The sequence below is a fragment of the Varanus komodoensis genome, unplaced genomic scaffold (assembly GCF_004798865.1).
Source record: "Varanus komodoensis strain SLA01 unplaced genomic scaffold, ASM479886v1 scaffold7_1, whole genome shotgun sequence".
NCBI lineage: Eukaryota > Metazoa > Chordata > Lepidosauria > Squamata > Varanidae > Varanus > Varanus komodoensis.
The window spans coordinates 11031744-11055492 of NW_025336479.1; the positions used below are offsets into that span (position 1 = coordinate 11031744).

A 23749-nucleotide genomic window follows, 5' to 3' on the forward strand; every position below is an offset into this window, starting at 1 on the left:
AGGGCTAGCTGCATTGCCCTGGCCCTATGCAATTGCTTCCTCTTACAATGGCATGCTGGTTTAAATAACAGATGCTTCATGTGTTCAGCCACTTGGCTGAAGGATGTGTGGTGCCTCTCCATCATTTTCTAGCCAAAATGTGAAAGAATTCCTTCCCCTTAGGTCAAATGCACCCCTTCCTGTTACATATGGCATGAATGACAGTCCCATCAGCATTTGCAGTAGGTCCTGTGTCAGTAACAAAGCTACTGCAACTTATGTGCACCCTTCAACTGACAGTCATGGCTCTTGGGTAGCAGTGCTTATGCATCAATCTGTTTTAATTTCATGCTTGCAGGTGTCTAGTAGTGTTGAGCGAAAGGTAAGCAGCTAAGCAGCTTGTGAACAGCTGGCTTCTCCAACTTGATGCTATCCCATGACATCTACAAAAGCTATCCGTGTCCACATCTGGAAGACCCCAGGTTAGGGAAGGCTGCTTTAGAGAAATCTGTCATGGGCCGTCACTCTTCCCATACATGCATATTGTCTTTTCCCCAGTCCAAGACAAGTTTTTAAATATACAGCACTTAATCCATAGCAGTTACTACCAATGATCACTCTGAAATCAGACAGTACCTTCACTATGAATGTTTTGCATCAACTTCACTTACATGAATGAAGCAGAGTTTCAAGCCAACTCTGCATAAGCCTCTGTGGCTTCAAATTCCTCCATCAACCCTACCACACAGGATCCTTTTTTCATTTATCCTCTGAGCAGAAGGTTCTAATTATGAAGCACAAGAGCTGCCAGTAGCAAGTAATCCTGCTTACTCAGGCCAAGGACAGCTGCTGATGGACCTTCCCACCTTTCCCCAAAAAGATATATATGATGATGATGATGATGATGATGATGATGATGATAAAAGACAGCAGTCACTGAAAAAAATGTATTTTATAAATAGGAGTTTGTGACAGGCTGCAGCAAGCTGCTACAATGAACATCAGCTTGGATGATCAAAAAACAGTTATACCGGGATCTGCAGGGATGGTCTTTCCTCCACTAGCTGAAAACAGTTCACCAGCTCAAGACCACTCAGTCATCCTTAAGGCCCCCAAACACAGCAGAAGGGATGATTTTCTGCTCCAGCTGTACCTCTGTTGGAGGGAAAGAAAAGGAAAATTGACACAGAGCAAGAGACAAACGGAATTAAATCACGCAGCCACTGTCTCTTACCGTCAGGCTCATTGTCCTCACTCTCATCCCCATCATCCAAATCAATGTCGATTTCATCAGGGTTGGCCTGTTTGGAAAGTTCAGCCAGCTCGCTGCGGGAAGCATCGCTCCTAGAAATAAACGGGGAGACTGGTAAGGCCCAACCCAGCAGCACCGAGGCAACACTTGTGCTGCCAGTGCTTGTGCTTCCCAGTGCAGGGACTGCCCTCCTCATCACCAGGTTAAGCTGTCGATTCAGTTTCACACAGGCATTCATCTCAACTTGTAACTGAAAACCAGCAGTCAAAATTATGCCAGCTCTGAGCACCTGTGGGATAGATCAGAGATCTCCAATGTGGCACTTGCAAAGCCCTTCACTTCCTGCCCCCTTCAAAAATAATACTTAATACAGTACGTAAACATATTAGGGCACCTGCTCCTCCTCCTTGCCAAAGAGAAAAAGAGTGAGGCTAGAGGCTTAGAGTGGGGGGAGAGGAGGAGGGAAAGGAAGGGAAACTGGTGGCTTGGAGTAGTGGGAAGTGAGGAGAGGTATTGTGTGGATGGAAAAGGGGGGGGCAACCCAGAATGCAAATCTTTCTCCCCATTGCCACCCCTTGAGTAGACAGGCCCAGACACGATTTGACTAGGCACATTCTCCATGGAAGCGATTTTGTAGTGGTGCCTACAGCAGTCTCTGACATTCCCAACTCTGTCTCCAGTGCCAAAACAGTTGGGAGCCCTGCAAATGGTAGTTCAATAGTGCGAGTTTAGTGATCTGTGTGGTCAGAATGGGCACATGCGCCAAAAAAATGGAGCAAAGAGAAATACGGGGCTCCTGTGCTATCAAAGCACATCAGCTTCCCCACTGCCTGATTTGTGAATGCTTCACTTGCAATCCTATTAGATAGCACTACACTTTCCATGTACCCTCTCAGATAAGAAAAAACTATACTCCGTTAAGTTGCCTATTTCCCTCCCACTCTCTCATCATAGCATTTAGTAGGAATTTCTCTTCTGCAATCACACAAAGGCCAATTACAGTTTTCTTTGGACATCAGGATTGTTAATTTCATTTCTATATTACCCCAGAGTTGAAGCTTTCTGGGCATTTTAAACTCTCTGGTTTATCTGCATCCTGCACCTACTAAGCCAAACCCTAATTCTTCACTCTAATTTGACTACTTTTCCTGCTTGAGTACATGCACATATGTGTAGAATTTTGCCACAGAGGATGTCAAAATATTTGTCTAAACTCAAGTTTTCTTCCCAATAATAAAGCAACCGTAGAAATACGTACACTAAAGAGCAGACAATTTGGCTACAACTCTGTACACTAAAGAGCAGACGATTTGGCTACAACTCTATGCCTTCCTCTTCTACCCATTCCTGATTTCCTTGCGGCCTGCTAACAGTGGCCAGCATTTTGTCAAGTTTACGATCAGCAGCGTGGTTCTTACCCAGCCCTGAAATTTTGCAGTATGACCCCAGATACCGCATGAATCACAGGGAGGAAACTAGCAAAATCTTTCACCTACAGCAGACTCACCTGACAAACAGGATCTTCTCCTTAGGTCTGGGCTGATCTCTCTCTGCTTCAGCCGCCAGCTGCTCTGCCCGCTGCTCTAACAGCTTCATGTCATCCATGCCACTCTGGCCAGGCGCCAAGTCAGACACTGAAACAGAGTCAAGGAGGGGCAGGGGCAGCAGATACAGGAAAGGGTTAGGACTGGGCTTAAGTAGCTAACACCTCCCTCTGCCAGAGGCCAACTGCATGGGAGCAAGGCTTACCTGTGCCTGTGGCATTACTGTAAACCTTCAACATCTGGGAAGCCATGAAATTGACCTGGGTATTGTAGGTAGCCTGCACGCTTCGCTTAATGCGCAGCATCTCCCGAATTGTGTCCTCATTCCCATGCCGGATCTCAAATTCCTTCCATGTCTGCCAGAAGTTAGCGGTAGTCTGGGGAGAAAAATGGTGTGGGTTTGAGGGGCGATGCAGGAGCAGGCAGGCGACTGCACAGTTCCACAGACTGCTGTGGCTGAGTGCAGAAGGGTGCACAGGTCATCTGCCACTGTGACATCTTCTGCCCCTGGAGTGGACAATCAAGAGCAGTGGACATGCTATCTGCTGGGGAAGCAACAGCCACCCCTTCTATCCTACACCTTGACAGGTACATCAAGAATCTCTGCCAGGACAAAATATAATACTGTTGCTTCAAACAAGCTATCTTCAAACTGGGTGGGTAGTTAGCAAAATGGGAGGTCCTTCTCCTGCCTCTGGGAAATAAGAGGATGCAGGCAGGCATCTGGATTAGTTCTTGAGTGGGAGAAGCAGGTCACTTACACGGGGGTCACTTATCTGTGAACAGTAGGAATAGATAGCCCGAGCTCGATCTATTTCACCCAGTTTGCACTCCATGTCAGCAAAGCGCAGGCACATCTCCCGAGCATGTTCATCGGACAGCACCTGCAAGGGGATACTTCTTTTAACTCTCCCAGTAAATAGGTCTACTTCCAGAGCACCTAGCAAGTCATCACCCACGAATAAAAACAGTCTATCAAAGCAAAAGAATAAAAGTTGGCACAAAAGCAAAAGGCGGATATGATCAGCAAAACTTCACTGACTTAAATGTCAAGAAGCCTGGGACAATAAACACCATATTTAGTGAGAAGAGACACTGCAGGGGCCTCTGGGGGGAGCATTCCAAGACATGGAACTACAACTGAGGAGGCGACCCCTCCGTTCCTGCTCCTAGCCTCACCTCTCCAGAAGACCTGAGGCAGATCTGAGTGGAGGAAGAGAGCTCTCGAGTTTTGCAGGGCTTTGTAAGATAATCGCCAACACTTCAAATACTGCTGAGTAACAAATTTCACAGAGTGGTTGTCATGGAAAGGACATTCGCCCCATACTGAGCGTAGGGATGTGTGAGGAATCCAGTTTGGGAGAGGGAATCCATCAGAGTTCCTTAGCTCGGCTCCCAGGACTCTGGTCTGCTTTCTCTTTTTCTGTGCCTGCCTTGCAGCATTCATGTAGGTGCCTGGCAGGAAGCAAGTTCTAGTGGAGACCCACTTCCGCACATGTGTCTTGCAGCCTCTGTGTACTTTGCATAAAGAATTATGCACTTGGCATACCTAACGCAAAGCATCTGCTAGGATTTCTGAGCAGCTCGGCTCTCTTCCAGCCAAGGCTGAGCATGGGAAAGAAGTCTGGCTTGCACGAGAGAGCCAGACTCCGCTCTGGTCCTTGCATCTCTGAGTGTAAGGGAACTGGGTCCTAGTCAGCCACTATGTAGCAGATTACACCCCTTGTAAACCAGGGTGGACAATCTGACCTGCACATAACCTTCGGATTATGGGGCACGAAATACATACGAAACGAATACATACATACATACTCAGTCAGGGGGAAGAAACCAACCTCAATAGCTTTCTCATAGATGCTACGGGTGTGGGTCACCCCATAGATTTCAGCTGCTCTCTTGATGTAGATGTTGTACATGTCGTACTGCTCTGACGGCTGCACAGCCTGGGTGGCTCGCTCATACACGGCCATGGCATGGCGGGCCAGCCCATACTCCTCCTCCAGTTTGGCATACAGCAGATAGATGGCTGTGAAGAGGCAGCACAGTAAGGTCAGGAGACCACCTTCCATCCTTGGATCAACAGCTCTCTGGGTAGAGCTCCCTTCCGTATGGCCTGAAGTGCCTGATCCAGCCCGATCCTGGAAACTAAGCAGGATCGAGCCTCGTTGGAATCTAGATGGGTAACTTAATGTTGCACCCACCCAGAGAGTTCCAGCTGTGGGCAGTATACAAAATACTATACTGGAGAAGTGGCCCTTCAGACATTTTAGCCTGAAGATGCTTCCCGGTCTACAGCAACACCCCTTGGAAGCAACCTTTGTACCACAGAAGGAATAACCAAGCCTTCTCTCAATAGTGAGTTATTCTGATCCAGGTCACCCTCTTTCACTAAGACAGGAGATGAAGAGGTGTCATCCAGTGCCTGTCCTGCAGAAGCCGTGATCAGACTGCTCGCAAGGCTCGTAAGGCAGATCTACTCCGGCTGGCTCCTAGAGCGAACCCTTCTGTACGGGATATGCTGTTCCCCCTGCCCCTGGGGCCCGACTCTTTCCCGTACTCTAGCCCCCACTGCCCAGGAACGCAGGACCCAGCTTTTCCAGCCAGCCACTTGCCCCCACCATCCACACATATTGCCAACCCCACGGATGGGCTAGTGTCTCCTCTTTGCAGGAAAGCCGATCACATACTCTTGGCATATTTCTGGGGACAGCCATCCAGAGCCTGTTCAAAGAGGTCCCGAGCACGCTCCAACTTCTTCCCACCATAACGATCTATGAATTTGGTCAGGTAGGTATTCCAGATGTCATACACATTGGGCCACTTGAACAGCGAGATCCCCCTCTCATATGCCTGCCAGAGAGAACGGATAGGGGGAAGATGATGGCTAAAGCTTCCTTGGCCTCCAAAAGCTCCTGCCTATTCTCAGCTAGCCCAGGTTAAAGCTGACGCATTTAGGCAGGCAACTGCAGCCCAGGACTGCCTCCTCTGGCAAGTGGCAGCAAAGCAAGATCCTCCTGAGAGGACAGATCTTTTTGCAGCCTTGCTGCCCGACAGCAGGGACCTTCTGCATTCAGAGCAGAAACTCTCCCAACTATGGGCCCCTGACCCCATTCAGAACACCTTCATCCCCTCATAAATCTCTGCTTCACCGTTGTCTGGCAGTCCACAATCAGCTGCAGGCAGAACATCAACTCATCCCTGCTTTGACCGTTCTCTTTGTTACTCAGCCCATGTCATGGAGTGTAAGATGGAATTCGCCAACTTGCAAATGCTTCGAGAGAAGCAGCTCCACTTCTTTCTCCTTTGCTACGGCACTGTTGGCATCCCAGCATGCTGTAGCTATTCTGGGGCCAAAGCCCTCCCTCTCCTGTTCTGCTGTCCGAAGCCTTCAAACCTGGCAGTCTCCAAACCGGGCAACCAGCTGCTATGGAGAACAGAAGCAAGCTGATGAGGTCAATTTACCTTGAAGCTCTCCTCGAAGTAGTTGTGTTCTTCCAGGAAGAGACCATAATTAATGATGATCTGAGGGGTGGCAATGCGCAGGTCCAGAATGCGGTCATATACAGCCTTAGTAGACTAGAGGAGGCAACACAAGGAGGCGTCAATACCAGGCTGGACCGCTACTGATACCAGCGCCACAGGCATGGCCTGGGCCCTCAGGCACTACCCCTCGTCCAAGGAGACCCATCCACGTCATGAGGGGCCCCAGAGAAATGTCCACACAAGCACTTGAGCCCCTGGCTTCCATATCATAGGCCTTTTCAAGCTGCCACACACCGCCGGTTAATCTAAATTGCTTCCTGGGCAGCTATAAGCAAACCAAGGGAATTCCACATATCCAGCTGGATTACAGGAGCGTCTGCAAGCAAAGAGGACTGAAGGAGTGGGCCAGCAAGGATTAGGCATAAAAGGGAGTCAGTGCCGTCCTGCCCGCCTTTAGCCACTCTCGAAGGAGCAGATGGCCTTGTTTCAGGAGCCTCGTTGTGGCCTTAGGACCTCATCACTGGATTATTTCAAAGCCAAAGTCCTAAAATAGGGAGGCTCAGGGCACAAACTCCAGAAAGACAGCAAGGAAACAGAGATAACATTTTTTTGGGATGACTCAGAAAAAACTGCAAGTCAAGCAGTAACTAGCCAACACAGAGGCCTGTGGAATATCTAAGTTCTGACTTGGGCCAAGCAGAAGGAATATTAGTTCAAAAACTTTTCTGTGTTCCTGTCTCAGGAGATCTTAAGGAACAAAAAGTCATTTGCTCTCAGGACTGCTTGTCCCAGTGGTTAATCCTTTTGCTTGCTAAACTGGGAGAGGATTTTTATTTCTTCTTTAGTTTAATTCCCAGATGTCAAATCTTATTCTCTCTCCCCCTGTTAGTCTAAGGAGGCCTTTATTGCCCAGCGCTTACTTTCTCAGTTCCCAGACACTTAAGAGCAGAAGGAGATTAAACTGATTGAATAATGATTAATCTTACCACAGAAAAGAACCATAAGGAGGAGAACAAAAGCCCAAAGCCAAGACTTTTCTTGTCTGGAAAAGGTGGGCCACTGTACATTCTCCAGACCAAGATGCTGGAAGTAGCACTTCCTCTAACCTCAGTGGGCCCCCGGGGCAGGGGGAGAACAGAAAACCAGGAAAAGCCACTTACGCTGAAAGTGCCCAGACTTTCTTCCAGGTCAGCCAACATGGACCAAACCTTGAGGGACTTGTATACACGGTTCTGCACAGGCTCTGAGGAATCAAAATACTCGGCCTTCTTAGCTGGGATGGCTGTGGCTTTCTGCAAGGGAAAAGAAACAATAAATACTAGTGAAAATGGAAGAAACAGAATCCGGGGCAGCAACGTGACGGGTCCCACGAAATCCCAGTAGTACATGACGATGGTGAAGAAGGACTGTTCTTTTAAAAAACGACACAAACTTTCTCACAGATAACACAAGGGGGAGCAGGTAGCCTTGTTTATCCTTCAGAAGGATAGGCATTCTGGCTTCCTAAAACACTTTTGTAGCCAAAAATGTCCTTCTGTTCGCACAGTCTTGTGCCTCCCTGTGGTCCAACCACTAGATCTCACTCCGTTCAGGAAGATGTTGACAGAATCAAGGAAACTTGCACTTTGATCACAAGACCATTTGTTCTTGCACTCAAAAAGTAACCCTCTGAGCAGCAGCAGGGAACTAAAAACACCCCAAGGGCATCGATGCAATAGGCCCTAATATCCTGCCCACAGGAATGATGTCATGAAGGGTAGACTCCACCCAAGGCAGTGGGTCAGGTCCCCAGCCAAAGTGCCAGCTGGAGTCCTTCCAACCAGTGCTTCAGCCCAGGAGCCAGCTCCACTCATCCTTCCCCTTCCCTGCAGGAGGAGGTGCTTTCCCCCATTCTGGAGAGCCCAGAGGAACCGCTCTTGCCCTCTTCCTCTCACCCGCAGGATGCGCAGTGCTTGGTCGTAGTTCTCATGTCGCAACTCCATCTCGCCATACTCGCACCACACGCTGGCCAGCTCATCCACTTGTTTGAAGTTCACCTTGGTGGCTTTTTCAAAAATGGTTCTTGCCTGGGACAAGCAGGGAGGCAAAGTTAAGGGGATGCCAGGCCCACAGCTTCAGCTCCTCTTCTCTTGGGCTAGGCTACTTATTGTGTGGTAGTTAACCTGAGGCACTTGGCACCGCTCTGTCACCAAGGCTGATGCCGTCCCCAGAGTCCCTGCAGCTCCATAATGGTCGCGGAGACAAGGTTCATTCTGTAGTTGTGAAGGATTTCCAACCCAGAATTTTACCCTCTCTGTTGTCAGACTAGACAGCTGCCAGGACAGTGAAGCAGGAACTCCCTCTCTAAGGGCAGCACAGAATTTACTAGCGCAGCCCCTACTGCCAGCCAGTGCATCACTCACATCTTCTATCTGTCCGTTGACCTCGTAGAACTTGGCAAAAGAAACCCACAGCGTATGGGTCTTTCCGGTGGCTTTAAACGGGTCGACAGTCTGCACTGCTTCCGTGTATGTGTTGATGATCTGGAGGGTAGACAGGGAAAGATGAGAAAGAATGAGAGTTGGCTTATTGGGTCAACATGGGCACCCATGTCTGAACTTTCTTCTAAGCAAACACGTTGAGGCAGCATCTGAGTTTCCACTAGCAGGCAAAAGCTTTTAGCCCCTTTGACACTTGCGCCTCCACTGCAGCAGGGTGGGGAACTTCAGACCCAGGGTACAAAACCCAGACGCCTTTGCCCCCTCAGATGGCCACTCCCTCTTCCTCCACTGTCACCTTCTTTCCGCTGACTGCCAATAGTTTGGTGGCTTCCTGGTTTTTGTGTCTTCCCTCTACCCATACTAAATGGCATAAATACCACTCCGGAGGCTTAGTTCCCAGTATTAAGAGCTATAAGCTAAAACACACTAGCACTTTTGATATTTCAGGCCCTGCCCCTTTCGCCTTTGGTTCCCTGCACTGTTGAAATGTGACTCTGATATTGAATTTGGCCCCCAGGCTGACAGAGCTCCCTCACCACTGCAATACTGCTCATTTCTGTTTGGAATCAACTATTTCCACTAGCCTGGCTACAGCTGGGCAGCGGCAACAACCAGGAAAGAATTTGGATCAGCTCCAGACCTCACCGTTCCTCTCTCAATACCATACCTAAAAGGGAGCGGCAGCCTTGGATGGCCTGAGAGTTCAGTGCCTCTCCTTCTTCCAGCACTGGCTCTGCTCACGTCACTAAGTTTTCTTACCTCCCGCGGTTTCCCTTCGTACAGCTTCACCCGCTTATGCCACTCATGGACGTTGTGGGGATTCTGGCGAAGGAGGACGCTGTTGAGAAGCAGGGGCCGGCGTGTGATCAGTTGCTCAAAGCGCGCCAGGCGCAGTTCCAGGTCCACGTCATCTGTTTTCCCCAGGAGAAACAGAACAGGAATGAGATCATGTAGGAAGGCAGCTGTCTGTGGCTGAGCTTTCCTCTGCTTTCTTACCTGTGCATTCCAGTCACCCACAGCTCCAAAGGGTATGAACACAACTAGAAAGGAAATGGGGAATGGTGGTGCCCACAGTCAATCGGGGTGTGGGGGCAGAGAGTAGCTCTCCTTTAATGCAAGCTTGATCAATGATATGAGCACAGACAGAAATGCCCACCTTCATCTAAAAGGTTGAGGAGACATCAAGACAGCTCCAGGAGTCTCGAAAGCTCTGATGTCTGCTCCCCAAGATGCATCCTGGACTAGTCCAGGTTCTCCTCCTCAAGGGTAGAAGCAGCACCTGCTTTGCAACAGCTACACTTCTCTTACCGTCCTCCTCACGTCCCATCTCAGAGGTGGTCTCCATCTTTGCAGCAATCATGCTCTCCTCAAACTGGGCATAGCTGTCAAACACCTGAGTGAAATCCCGCACGGTCATCACCGTTTGTATCGCTTCTTCATACACATCGCGAGCCTAAGACAGAGAGGGAAAAGGGATAACTAGCATGGAATCCATTCACAAGGGGCAGTGGGGTTCCCTGTTCCCACCACCACCAGTTCCCTAGCAGCTGCCTCTTTAAAAGATTTCAGAGAAACCGGTCTTGAAAAAGCTCACATCAACAGGCATCAGCGGTTACACCAGGCAAGCCCCCTTTTTCATGGGAAGAATCGGTGGGCCACAAGTCAGCTGCCTCTAAGATGAGAAGCAACTAAACCAGAAAAGGCAACAGAAGCTGCCCATACAAAAGAAAAGCAGCAGTTTAATCAAGGTCCATTAATTTCCATTAAAGAGATAACTGCATTAGAACAGCTCAGAGCTCAACATAATATTTAAAAGCAAAGTATAGGCCAGTGATGGTGAACCTTTTAGAGTTCAACTGCCCAAACTGCAAACCAAAACCCACTTATTTATTGTAAAGTGCCAACACTGCAATAAAACCTGAAAACTGAGGTTTTTGTTTAGAAAAAAGAACTCACAGCCAGTCCAAGCAAATATTTATATATATCCTTGGCAGCGCACTGACTGGCCATATGAAAGCTCGGACGAGTCACGGCTAATGAGTCGTGGTCCGTGATGTCAACGCCTGGTGCTGCTACTCCTTTCTGAGCATGCGCATGGCCCCTATTTGCACTGTTATCCGATGCTCAGCTGTTGGGTCGATGCTGGGGTGATTTGGCTTGTGTGCTGACACAGAGGGCTCTGCGCACCGGCTGCGACACACGCGCCATAGGTTCATCACCACTGCCTAACCTTACCCTGGCGAACTCCCCTAACCCTAATATAAGGCTAAAGTTCCATTGAAAAGAGGGTGATTTTGAAAAGGCCTTCCTTGAGTAGCCTTTTCTACACAGTTCATCATTTCTGCCCATTCTGAACACATTTCAACCATCAAAACCACACCAGGACACCTTGTTTTTGTAACCCTAACCCTACCCTGGTGCACTCCCCTAACCTTAATATAGGGCTAAAGTTCCACTGAAAATAATGCAGTTTTGAAAAAGTCTTGAGTAGCTTTTTCTGCACAGGTCATCATTTCTGCACATTCCAACCATCAATATCATGTCAGGACACCTCGTTTTTGTAACCCTAACCCAGTGATGGTGAACCTTTTAGAGACTCAGTGCCCAAACTGCAACCCAGAACCCACTTATTTATCGCAAAGTGCCAACACTGAAATAAAACCTGAAAACTGAGATTTACGTTTAGAAAAAACAACTCACAGCCAGTCCAAGCAAATATATATATATATCTCCTTGGCAGTGCACTGACCGGCCATGTAAAAGCACGGACGAGTCACGGCTAATGAGTTGCGGTCCATGACGTCAATGCCTGGTGCCGCTACTCCTTTCCAAGCATGCGCATGGCCCCTATCTGCGCTATTATCCGATGCTCGGCTGCTGGGGTGATGCTGGGGTGACTTGGCTCGTGTGCCGACAGAGAGGGCTCTGAGTGCCCGCTGCGGCACATGTGCCATAGGTTTGCCACCAACTAAGTCATTCATCAAACCTAACATCTGTTGGCCAAAGCAGTAGGGATAAACACCAAGTTTTGCAACTAGGAAAAAGAACAAAATGCATCGTTACAAGATGGGAAGTACTTGGCTCAACAATACTGCTAGTGAGAAGGATCTTGGAATTGCCGTAAATCACAAGTGGTGTATGAGTCAATAATGTGATGTGGCTACAAAAAGGACAAATGCTGTTTTAGACTGCATTAAGGGAAGTATTACTTCAAAATAAAGTGAAGCACTAGTTCCCCTTTACTCAACACTGTTTAGGCCTCACCAGGAGTACTGTGTCCAGTTTTGGGCACCACAGTATAAGAAAGATGCAGACAAGCTGGAAAGGGTTCAGAGGAGGGCAACAAGGGTGGTCCAGGAACTGGAAACAAACCCCTGTGAACAGAGATCAAAAGAACTGAGCACGTTTAGCCTCAAGAAGAGAAGCCTGAGGGGCGATATGGTAGCACTCTACAAGTACTTGAAAGGCTGTCACAAAGAAGAAGGCCAGAATCTCTTCTCAATCATCCCAGAGTGCAGGACACAGAATAATGGGCTCAAGTTGCTCTATTTACAGAAAACCAGATTCCAGCTAGGTTCCAGGAAAAAATTCCTGGGTCTTGGAGCAGTATGAAAACTGGACTAATAGGGAGGCTGTGGGTTCTCCCACACTAGAGGCATTCAAGATGCAACTGGACAGCCATCTGAGAGGGATGGTTTAACTGGGAGTCCAGTACTGGGGAGGGGGTTGGACCTGATGGCCCTCTGGCCCCTTCCAACTCTACTATTCTATGATTCTATCTCCAGTTGTAATTTGTAGGGAAGTTAAATTGCAGGATCTCTTGATGTTTCATCCAAAAAGGTTGGGGGCTTGAGATAGCACCAAAACAAGGAACACTGAGTAGTAATTATTAGCCACCTCCCACTATCCTAGCAGGCTTTTCCTCAGCACCAGCCAGGAAAAAGTATTGCAGGTTTCTTAGAATCTGGCATCCTATAAAGACATGCAAATGATGCTACCCATACAAGGCACACCAGAAAGCATGAGAAAAAGACACCAGCAAAGACAAACTCAGAACATGCACAGCCCCAAGAACTGATCTCCTGTATCGCCAAAAGATGATGCCCCATGTCTAGCAGTGGGTACGGAATGAATTCTGTTCAACCTGCTGACTTGATCAGATGAATTGCAAGTTGGCTGGCGGGGTTCTTCTCAGTGCTCCTCAAGCCAGTAAAGAACCTGCTTCCCTGCTCTAGTATGAGACACTTAAAATGCCCCAGAGGCTTTTGAGGAATCCACATGAAGCATTCCTAATGCCTCGCTCACCACTCACCGGCACGGCACATGGCGCTCCAATGGTCTTGCTTGTGCCATTTCTCCCCCTCATCCCAGCTACAGCACAATGCTTTGATATGCTGCATTTTCCCCAAGGCAGCTCTTCCAGCGTGCCCTGTGCCTGCAGTACTGCTCTGGGGAGAGAAGCAGTGGCCTCAGCAGGCTTGCGTGGGTAACACTGCAAGAAGGCCTAATCGGCTTTTTTAAAGCAACATTTGCTAACAGGAAGTGTGAATCTGTGAATAGCACAAAGCTCGCCCATTTCTTCAAGCACTTGGAAAGGAGAGGAAGGCTGCCTGTGGCTGAGTTCAGCATGGGCAGCCTCCGCAAAACAGCAACAACTGAGACAGTCACGCCTGATCAGCCTTCAGCTGCTGTCCTCCTGCTTTGCCACGTGCCCCAAACTCTCTCCGGCTTGTGTAGGTCCCACCTTCATGCACTGACATTTATATTCCACCCTCATGTATCCCCTTCTGCTCAGATGCTTTATAGGCAAAGTGGAGGAGGAGTGCAGTCAGCAAAGCTTGCATTAATTAACCCATAATTTGCCACTGTTACATGTAGCAAATCAGGTCTTAGAATAGACTACTGAAAATTAATCAGACTTAACTTTGTGATGACTGGCCCAATGCTCACTGATTTCAAAAAGATCTAATCCAAGCATGATAAAACCTGGATCCACCACAGAGGTTTAATTTGTGCTTTTATTATATGAGTTGCTGTGGAAATCTATAATGGATGGAAAGGAATGATAGAATTTTCCTTTTGTGAGCCAAGGTTTTCTGTACCTCTTTCCATCAGTGATAGATTAACAACCCTCTCTTGTATACTTTCCTCTGCTCTTGCCCTTTCTCCAGGCTCACTGGATTTTTCACTTTATCAGCTACTTCTTTTGGCAGCCTTCCAGATTTTCCATTTTGTCTTGTTTTGGCATAAGCCTTGTGGATTATTTTCCTACTGTTTGTTGACTGTTATCTGCAGAAACAATACTTAAAGGGATAAGCAGGAAGAAGGCTAGTCAGGCTTGGGGCACCTTAAAGGCACAAGCTTTCCTGCACGACAGCCCACTTTGTTAGATGCAGAGTGGTATGCTGAACTAAATACATATGCGCACAAGGCTGCTGGGTTGGACGGCAGGGGTTGTAACAGTGACAGCAAAGAGAATTCAAGTGCAGCTTAGACTGTGATGAATTATCTATTTGTAGTGACTATTCAAAGAGAAGCTGCATGATGACTCAAACATCTTTAAACTGATTTTTTGACTAACATACACAACCTGATTCAAAAGAGCTGACCCTTCTCAATCCACAAGTGATAAGAATTGCAACGTTTATGTCATAGTAGAGGTGCAATCAGATTGCTATTTTGCTTCTCTCCCTGCATATGTATGAATGTGTGCGCATACAGAACCACCCACATAGGATCACATGCAGTGTATCTGATGAAGGTAGGTGGAGTCCATGCAAGTGTATGCCAAAATATATTTGTTAGCCGTTAAGGTGCTACAAGACTCAATTGTTTTTATTCTAACAGACTAACTCAGCTACCTTTCTAGAAACTCTTAATATAAGTGAAACGGAAGTATTCTGGAAAAGACTTCACAACTTGCATTGCACATAAATTTCTTCTCTCTGACAGCAATCCTATGGCAAAAAGGTTTGGAATCAATGCAAGAACTTGGATTAATAGGGGGACAGTAAGCTATATGCATATACCATGAACAGGAAACCCTTGTTACAATAGTGTTCTGCCTTCCCTAAATTCTGCTGTCTGTCCCAAGCCAACATTTTCCACACAAAGGCCCTGGTCGGATCCGATCAACCACTGTCCAAAGGCTTGGATGTTACATTCTGTGTCCTTGTACACTTCAAACTGGGTTCTGGTTTCAGCCACGTCCCTGGGTCCTAGGGCAAGTTTTTGTGCTGTGGTGCCTACCTTCTCAAAATGACCACTGCGGATGTAGTAATCTGCCAAGGAACACCACAGCTTGCCCAGCTGGTCAGTGAAGCGGGTCAGGCCACCCCGGATGATGGCACCCACGTCAAGAGACTTCACTTTATCTGGATTCTGCGAGATGAGGTCACAAAGCTCATGCCACAGCTGCAGGGGAGAACATAAAATGTCAGAGAGTTCCCCAGGCCACTGAGAAGCAAGACAAGCAAAGAGCAAAGGATGTGCGGGAGGCCTCTTCAGAGGAAGAAAAGAGGCACCCTTCGCATGATACTGGTGGGCAGAACTGACCACCAACTACTTTACCTGATAGTTGGATTTGCCTTCTTTGGAGACGAAACGTTCATCATTCACTACAGCGGCAAGCCGGACAGCAGCCTCATCCAGGCGGTCAATGGAGCGCAGGTACTCAATGTATTCCTCTGCATTCTCTGGGCTCAGCTGAAATGTTAGAATCAGCTATGCTCAGAATCCACTAGAACTTTGAACAGAGCAATGGAGGGCAGAAGATTAAATACAACATTGCTGGAAATGCCAGCTTGGGCTAGCTAGGGACATAAGAACTGATACACTCACTTTCCTTATGGAAAGCTGCTCAACTGACTCAAGCTGTTCTCTCAAAGGGAAACTGAGGGGATGGAGTGGTACTTTGCCAATAGCATGCAATAAGCAAGGCTTCCCCAACATTGCATCCTCCAGATATTTTAGATCACCACTTTCAGCACTCCTGGCTGTTGATCATGCTGCTACTAAATAAAAGTCCTGTATTGTTCTGGTTTTCAGTGTTGTTTTTATCAAGTGCCCCCACGATCACTTACATAAAGTGAATAAAAGTGTGTTAGGAAATACAAGTTATCATTTCTTTCATCTAATATAATTAGACTTGTGCTAATCCAAATACTGCAAAATAAAAGAGGCAGTAGAACTACAGGATAGAGATTTCGATTAGCCACTCTCCCACAAAAACGGTGCCTTCGACCAAGACTCTTTGCACAACACGGCTGGCTCCTTGTGGGTTACTTTCCCCATGATGAGCTGCAGTATGTGCTGAGAGTGTGCCACAGCTGTTTCGACTTCACACACCCCAATCAGGCCTATGGGGCATTGCACCATTTCATACAAACCCTATTCTTGGTTTAAGTCACTCCTTGTAGAAGGGGTGAGTTTTTAAAGGCTTGAATAACCCATGATGGCCAGATTTGGACAAGGTGTCACAAGCCCCCATTGATCCAAATGGGGTTTGTGCAATCAAAATGGTGGCTGTACATACTCCAGTTCATTGCAGGTTAAATAACCCATGATGAGCCAGCCATGTCATGAAAATTAGCCCAACCAGTCTTCAACCAAGCTTCAGTGCAAGAACCTATCTTTAATCCAAATCAGCAAAAAAAGACTCATCTTTATGGTAAAATACTGTCACCTCTCTTCTCTTTAGAAGCATCAGATGCAAAGGAGGACAAGGATATTCCATCTTTAATAGTTATATCTAAGTTGGAATTACAGAAAATGCAGCTTCTCATATAGGGCTGTAAAACCCCGCACCCATGTTGAAATTCTCCCATATGCTAATCTATTGCGAACTAATGATCTTTGTACCAGGCTTCAGTTTCTTTAGCTTAAATACACATGCACATAAAAGGCAAAGAAAATCCCAAGATCCCACTGGTGTGACCCAATTACAACTGGTATGACAGTCGCCTGCAAATTCCAATCCTCAACCTGAAGACCAATGCTTGTGTACACAGGAACAACTATTATTTATTTATTGTGAAGAGTCTCCCTTTAAGGACAAAACTCACTCAAGGCTGCTCACACAGAAAGGGTAAAACATACATCCATTAAAAATAAATGCAAGGTAGATGGCCATTTTATGTGAAAGAAACATCTTAGCCTGAACCAGAGAGGTGCAAAATTAAACAGACTGACATTTTGTCTGATGTTTATCCCTTGAGAACAAATTTCTATTTGCAGAAAAAGCAATTTTATTCTTTTGAGAAAGGCTACATAAATCAGTGTTTTATGTGCCCTTTAAAATTTTATTTCACACTTTTCTGAACTCTATACCCTCTTTAGCCTTCAAATGTTTTTCAAAAATCCTGTGTACACAAGCTACATACGGTATTTCAGTAAGAAGCTCAGAATAAATTCCTTGCTTCTAGTCAATGCCAACGGATCTCTTGATGATTTACAGAGTCGTTTACAATTTCTGACTCTGGATTGTTTTAGCAATAGCAGCAACAAACTCTTTTCTTGCCCTAAAATTATAATGTTGAAAAGAAAAAAGCATGGGGTAACCAACAGTAAATGTTTGTGGAGTAAGACAGTAAGCTCTGCTCAGTTCTGCTACTCAAAACACATTCTTGGCTTCAGAATTCTCTAATTTTAAGAATTTATTTTGTGGAGAGGTTCAGTTGAAAATTGTTGGGTTCCAGCAAAATAAAAAGTAGCTCAGCCTCCTGTCTAGAAGAACAGAATCCTGAGATTGTTTGTTTAGCTAACACACAAAAGACCTTGTTAAAGGAGAATAATACTGGCCACTAATTATAGACCAGTGGCCAACATCCCGTTTCTGGGCAAGGTGTTGGAGCGGGTGGTGGTGGGACAACTCCATACACTCTTGTATGAAACTGATTATCTGGACCCATTTCAGTCCAGCTTCAGACCCAGGTACGGTACTGAATCTGCCTTGGTCGCCCTGTACGATGACCTGTGCAGGGAGAAGGACAGGGGAGTGTGCCCCTGTTGGTTCTTCTGGACCTCTCAGCAGCTTTCGATACCATCGACCTTGGTATCCTTCTGGATCGGCTAGCGGGATTGGGGGGTCGGAGGCACTGCTTTGCAGTGGTTCCGCTCCTATCTCGATGGCCGGTTCCAGAAGGTGGTGCTGGGAGACTATGGCTCTGCACCATGGCAGCTATGCCATGGAGTTCCGCAGGGGTCCATTTTGTCCCCTTTGCTGTTTAACATCTACATGAAACCGCTGGGAGAGGTCATCAGGAGGTGTGGGCTGTGGAATCATCAGTACGCTGATGATACCCAGCTCTACCTCTCATTCTCCACCAATCCAGGTGAGGCAGTGGCTGTGCTGAACTGGTGCCTGGCCGAGGTAATGGGCTGGATGAGGGCCAATAAACTGAAGCTCAATCCAGACAAGACGGAGGTCCTGTTGGTTGGCGAATCGGGCTTCGGGGAGGGTGAACTGAACCTAGTCCTGAATGGGGTTGCACTCCCTCTTAGGGACAAGGTCCGCAGCTTGGGAGTGCTCCTCGACCCAGAGCTTTCACTGGACAGCGGTGGCGAGGAGCGCTTTCTTTCAGCTTCGGCTGATCCATCAGCTGCGCCCCTACCTGGAGAATGACTGCCTGGCGAAAGTGACACATGCGTTGGTGACTTCCCGACTTGACTTCTGTAACGTGCTCTACGTGGGGCTGCCCCTGAAGACGGTCCGGATACTTCAGTTAGTTCAAAATAGAGCTTCCAGGCTGCTGACGGGGACTGGGCATTATGTTCACATGACTCCAATCCTCCGTCAGCTTCACTGGCTTCCCACTGAAGTCCGGGCCCAATTCAAGGTGTTGGTGATGACTTATAAAGCCCTTAATGGCTTGGGTCCTGGTTACCAGAAGGAGCGCTTACGTCCATGTATGCCCGCCCACCCCTTGAGATCAGCGAGAGAGGCCCTTCTCCGGGAGCCCTCCCTGAAGGAAATTAGGAGGGTAAGTACTTGGAGGAGGGCTTTCTCTGCGGTGGCACCCAATCTATGGAATGCACTCCCCAGAGAGGTCCGCCTGGCGCCGTTGTTATTTGTTTTTCGGCGCCAGGCGAAGACCTTTTTATTCAAATGTTAATTGTTAATATTATTTATTCATTTCATTCTTTGGCCAGGGCGACTTAATTTATATTGTTAATTTATATTGTTTTATTGAATTTTATTTATTTATAGTTTGTGAGTCGCCCCGAGGCTTCGGCGAATGGGGCAGCATAGAAGTCGCCCAAATAAAATAAATTAATAAATACATTCTTAAACAGGGAAAGTTAACTGGGGACAGGCTGGTTCTCTTACCTTTAGGTATCTACGGTAGACCCGTACAGCTGTCTCAGGTAAGGGATACAAGCGCACAAACCTGAGGTACAGTGGCCATATACGATGGTGCTGTGTGATCGGCAGGGCCCGAAGTGCCCGGTCAAATGTCCTGCGTGTACGGGTGATCCGACACTGGTCCATGAGAAACTGGCAGTAATCGAGCCATATCCGAGGCATCTACAGGCACAAAAAACAATTCAAATGCAACAAATGTAACTTGTTGGATCAGATTAACAGTCTGCTCCAACAGCCCAGCCCAGCAATCAGATACTGTTGGGATGTTCACAAGCAAGCTAGAATGACAATACCTGCTTGTCCCAGCATGCAGCAGTCAGGCAGGACACTGGCTCTGGATATACAGGGTCCAATCTCAGCTATTCTGCCTAGTAGCATTGAGAGATCTTTTCAAGTCAATTAATGTATTTAAGCACGACCGTTCTGCTACAGAGATTCTATACCTGATTGGGCATTTTGCATGAAGCAGCAACAAACCCAGTATTTGCCGGGAGATATAATTTGCATGTGATGTTTGCAAACAACCTCCAAGTTAGGCGACTGAAAGCTGGCTGCATGAAGTGTGAACCCAGACCACTGAGTTTAAGGACTCAGCAGTTAACTAAACAGAAAAGCATGGGTTAACCACAGGGTTGCTTAGCCCCTGAATAACCCAGCAGTCCAGGCTTGCACAGTAATCTGACAATCTCCAATTATGCCAATTGGAGGTAGCTTACAATAAACAGAAGTGGCTCACATGTGAGTTGTGAGATACACACTAAGTCATGATGTGTTGTATGAAATATTTCCCTTTGCTTGCCCTAAAGCAATTTGTCAAACAATTAGTTGATAACCCAGACTTTGGGGTTTATTTTCTTGCTATTTGATCTCACCAAACAAGTCTTGATTTTATAAACTTCTCAGTCATTGTCTCTAAACTAAAAATCCCCAACTTCATAAGCCCTTTTTCATAAAGAAGATGCCACGCCGCTGTTGAAATATTTTCCCATGTTCTTTTGGGGAAAAACATGCAAAATTCTAAAAGTGGGAAAACCACAGGTAGAGGCTGAAAATGGATCATTGCTTTTAAGAGAGCTGAAAGTAACTTGGAATCATTACTGTTCTCAAAGTATCTACAAATTTTTTAATCCCACTTTTTTCATTAGTCAAAGAGGGTTTGCATGCCTTTCCAGAACTACATAGTCTGTTTCCTAGAGACAATATACCAGAGTGGCCAGACTTGCTCAAGAGAAGAGCCACGTATGGCAAATGTCAGATGTCTGAGAGCTGCAAGTGAGTGCCCGGGGTTAGCAAACCACCAAAATAAACTCAGAGAGCCACATGAGTTCGTTAGGCTAGGTCTGGCCAGCCCTGCGTTACACAGAACTTTCAACACAGAGAAAAACAATGGTTGCTTCCAGTCTTAAATAATGGCAATGCAGAAGTAGGAGATGCACAAGCCTTGAATATTTTCAACTAGACCTGATAAGTAAACCATACATATGTATTGAGAAGACAATTAGTACACATTCTTGACAAAGTCAGGACATAATTAATCATGGCTCTCTGTGATAACCTGGGATGTAATCTGTCTCTGTATATCTCATTTTTTAATTTGACACAAGATGAAAGGCACATGTTGTAAATCAACATCAAAGCCAGCAGAGAAATCAACTAACAAACCCTTCTCTTATTTGTGATCACTGCAATTTACAAACATAATAATTGAACAGGTTTCTATTTCCCTCTCTTTAATCAAGTAATGCTATACATGCAAGGAGCATTTCTTTGCGGGCAGACACACTTATTGCTTCCAGGGGACACTCTGTTAGCTTCACGTCTCTCTCCTGCAATTGCTGGTGTGCATGTGTACTAAACCTATTTACTTAACATAAATACAGAGAGAAATTCCTTTTCTTCAACAGCAGTATGATACCTGTATTGTTTTCAGCTTTTTTTACACTCACGACCGACACTGATTTTGTCTTTTTTGCTGCAGCACCACATTGACCTAACATTTCCAAAGAGCTTTTTAATAAGCTTACAATCTCTGTTTACGGAGTAGAGGCTGCCAGTTTAAACTACATCAATGAAACAGTTAAGGAGAAACTCTAGAGCACGAGGCCTTCCCACAGATGTCATCACAACCAAACCGGGATGCCAGCCATCATAACTTCTCCACTCCTCCCTGGCTTCACCAGCCCCTCTAAGCATGCCGCTTACAACTGTACCTTATGCATGAAGACAAGGGCACGCTCGTGGCAGTTGTTCACCTCTTCATAGCTTGGATCTGTCACACATTTGCTTTTCACCTGTTTCCGCCGCTGCTTCAGATAATTATACCACAGCTTGTAGCTGCAAAACATAATGGGATGTGGAGGATGGGGGAATCTTACAGGACTATTTCCAAAAAGATCAGAAATTAGGCTATGGGTAAAACCTCCAAAGGGTTCTAACAGAGCCTGAGTTATCCCTACATATGCAACTTTAAAATTTTTACTATCATTTTTACAATAATGTGGCAATGGAAAATATATCCTACTTCTTGTCTGTATACACATACACAGAGTAAGTTCACACAGCAACCCACCCTGAGAATAAGGATTATTCATGGAACAACCTATGAAGTGCTCAACAGACAACAGGGCACACCATGGGTTGTTTGGTTCCCTCCTTTCTGCTCTGTCTTCTTGGAAGTATCCCAGCTGAAACTGCCTTTTCTCCTTGCTGAGATCAGAAACCCCTTTTCACTCTCCATAACTTTTATCCTGGAGATCACTATTAGCAATCTTCAAAAGGACAACTCCTAACAGCCCTTCCAAAGTTCCCACCCAGCATGCTGGCGAGCTTGAAAGTGATTTGCAACTTATTATTTTTTCTTTATTTTGCACAACTGAATGTGCACAATTTGGGGTGGGTTTTTCTTATTTGCAAGTTTTCTGATGTTGCACAAGTACGCAACTCCAAAGAGCCAAAATGGACAGGCTTGCCTGAATAGCGTCCTAGAAAATGTTTGCTGTTAAAATGTTGTAGGCTCTATCTATCTATCTATCTATCTATCTATCTATCTATCTATCTATCACTTTTATATACTGTCCCATCACTGACATCTTGGGACACTAAGCACTGACAATGATCAGGAGAGCCTGTAAAAAGGTTATTTTGTTATTTTGTTTTCTGTTGACAGTTGTTAGACAAAGAGAGATCACGAGACAGCAAAGTTGTGAGGGATCTTTGCCTGCAAACTAGGGTGGCAACTTTTTCCTCCTCTGCACTCAGATCCTCAGGACTCTATTGATCGATTGATCTTTTATCTCATCTTATTGGACATAAGGGCTCAGTGTTCTACCCCATAGTCCCCAGTATTCCCACTTTTCACTCTCTGCTGAGTCTCCTGTGACTCAGGGAAGTAAATTCATGGGGTGCTCCATGTGCTTTTCATAAGCATTTCTCTGCCAAATATTTACATTGACTTCTTTTGACTGGAAACTATACGTTGATTCATCCTTGCATATCTCCCTGTCCAAAAACAAGAGAGTTTTAAAAAGAAAAGCAGTATCCAAAAGAAGAAAAAAGGGGTGGGGAACTACAGGGTGCTCAAAGGGTTCACAATCATAGCAGACATTAAGCCACCGACTCTCATTCTAAAGAGCTACTTGGGTACCTGGTGGAACAGCTGTCACTAGCATTGACAAGCAGTATTTGCCACCTTTGTTTAACAGTTCACTCAGTATTTACCTGGACCCACAATGGACAGGTCAATTGGTGATGACAGGACAACTCATTATAGGTTCAACAATCCCTACAAGAAACCATGGGTTGACAGGATGACTTGCTGTCCACAAGCTACCCTGCAGAAAGCAGCCTGAATGCGCATAACATGACAATTCATCATGGCTAGTAACCCATTAAGGGCTGCCATGTCATGTGAACTCAGTCAGTTTGCCATAGCACTCTCCACCTAAGAAAGAGGCACAATTGCATACCTGCCTGGCAATTCCTTAAGAGCTCTCTCATAGATCAGGTTCAGGATATGTTTGGGAGCATTCTGCTTGAACTCAATGTAACGGATCCAGCATTTGACAGAGAAGGGATTGCGCAAGATCTCTTCCTCATACTGCAGGTCTTCTTCCTCCTGTGCGATAAAAAACATAAGACTTCCCTAAGGAATACCATAAAGATAGTTGCTTATGACCACTATGAGTCCCTCACAGACCATGCTCCCTTCCCTCCTACGCCGTTGACCTAGGACCCCTCACGCTTCACAACGAGGGAGATCTTCTTGAAAGGTATTCGCAAAGGGAGAAGCTCGCACATGGGAACTCCGCGGTGTCTCCTTCGCATGGCCTGCTTATTCAGCGGGGGGGGGGGGGGGGAAGCGCCCCACAGACGCTCGAGGCACTGACTTCAGGGGGTCCCGGCTTGCAAAGGGGCTGCGCTGTCCCAAAATATGCTCTGCGAGGCAACGAAGGTGAAGTATCCACCAGAACACGTTTCCCGGAGCACCACTCCCCTACCCACCCACCCGCGGTCCCACTCACGAAGAAGAGCTCCCGCTTCCCCAACACCGTCTCCAGCTCCGGCATCGCGGCCTCCGCCTTCCGAAGCCAAGCAGGGCGCGCCAAAATGACGCACCACGGCGCTATCGCCGTCGCTCTCTCGATCCCCC

The 23749-nt window shown here is 46.7% G+C and overlaps 1 protein-coding gene across 1 annotated transcript; it reads right to left on the reverse strand.

Annotated features, from left to right (window-relative positions):
• Positions 1 to 912: 912 nt before the first annotated feature.
• On the reverse strand, positions 913 to 23701 carry XAB2 (XPA binding protein 2). Its single transcript, XM_044453679.1, has 19 exons — positions 23622 to 23701; positions 23067 to 23215; positions 21312 to 21435; positions 19066 to 19263; positions 15309 to 15443; positions 14988 to 15152; positions 10047 to 10191; positions 9498 to 9649; positions 8661 to 8780; positions 8193 to 8324; positions 7419 to 7550; positions 6238 to 6351; positions 5463 to 5625; positions 4611 to 4801; positions 3537 to 3659; positions 2981 to 3152; positions 2739 to 2865; positions 1214 to 1323; positions 913 to 1134 (listed from the first exon to the last, which is right to left on the reverse strand). Exons 1-19 carry the CDS (start codon positions 23664 to 23666, stop codon positions 1073 to 1075), a joined length of 2559 nt encoding a protein of 852 aa, XP_044309614.1. The 5' UTR covers positions 23667 to 23701; the 3' UTR covers positions 913 to 1072.
• Positions 23702 to 23749: the final 48 nt, after the last annotated feature.

What these genes read in the sequence shown, in the direction of transcription:
- XAB2 (XM_044453679.1), bottom strand. Translation starts at nt 23,666, where the DNA reads ATGCCGGAGCTGGAGACGGTGTTGGGGAAGCGGGAGCTCTTCTTC. An exon ending in AAAGTCTGGGCACTTTCAGC is followed by an intron (nt 6,352 to 7,418) that starts GTAAGTGGCTTT and finishes TGCCTCCTCTAG; the next exon opens with TCTACTAAGGCTGTATATGA. An exon ending in GAGAAGATCCTGTTTGTCAG is followed by an intron (nt 1,324 to 2,738) that starts GTGAGTCTGCTG and finishes GTTTATTTCTAG; the next exon opens with GAGCGATGCTTCCCGCAGCG.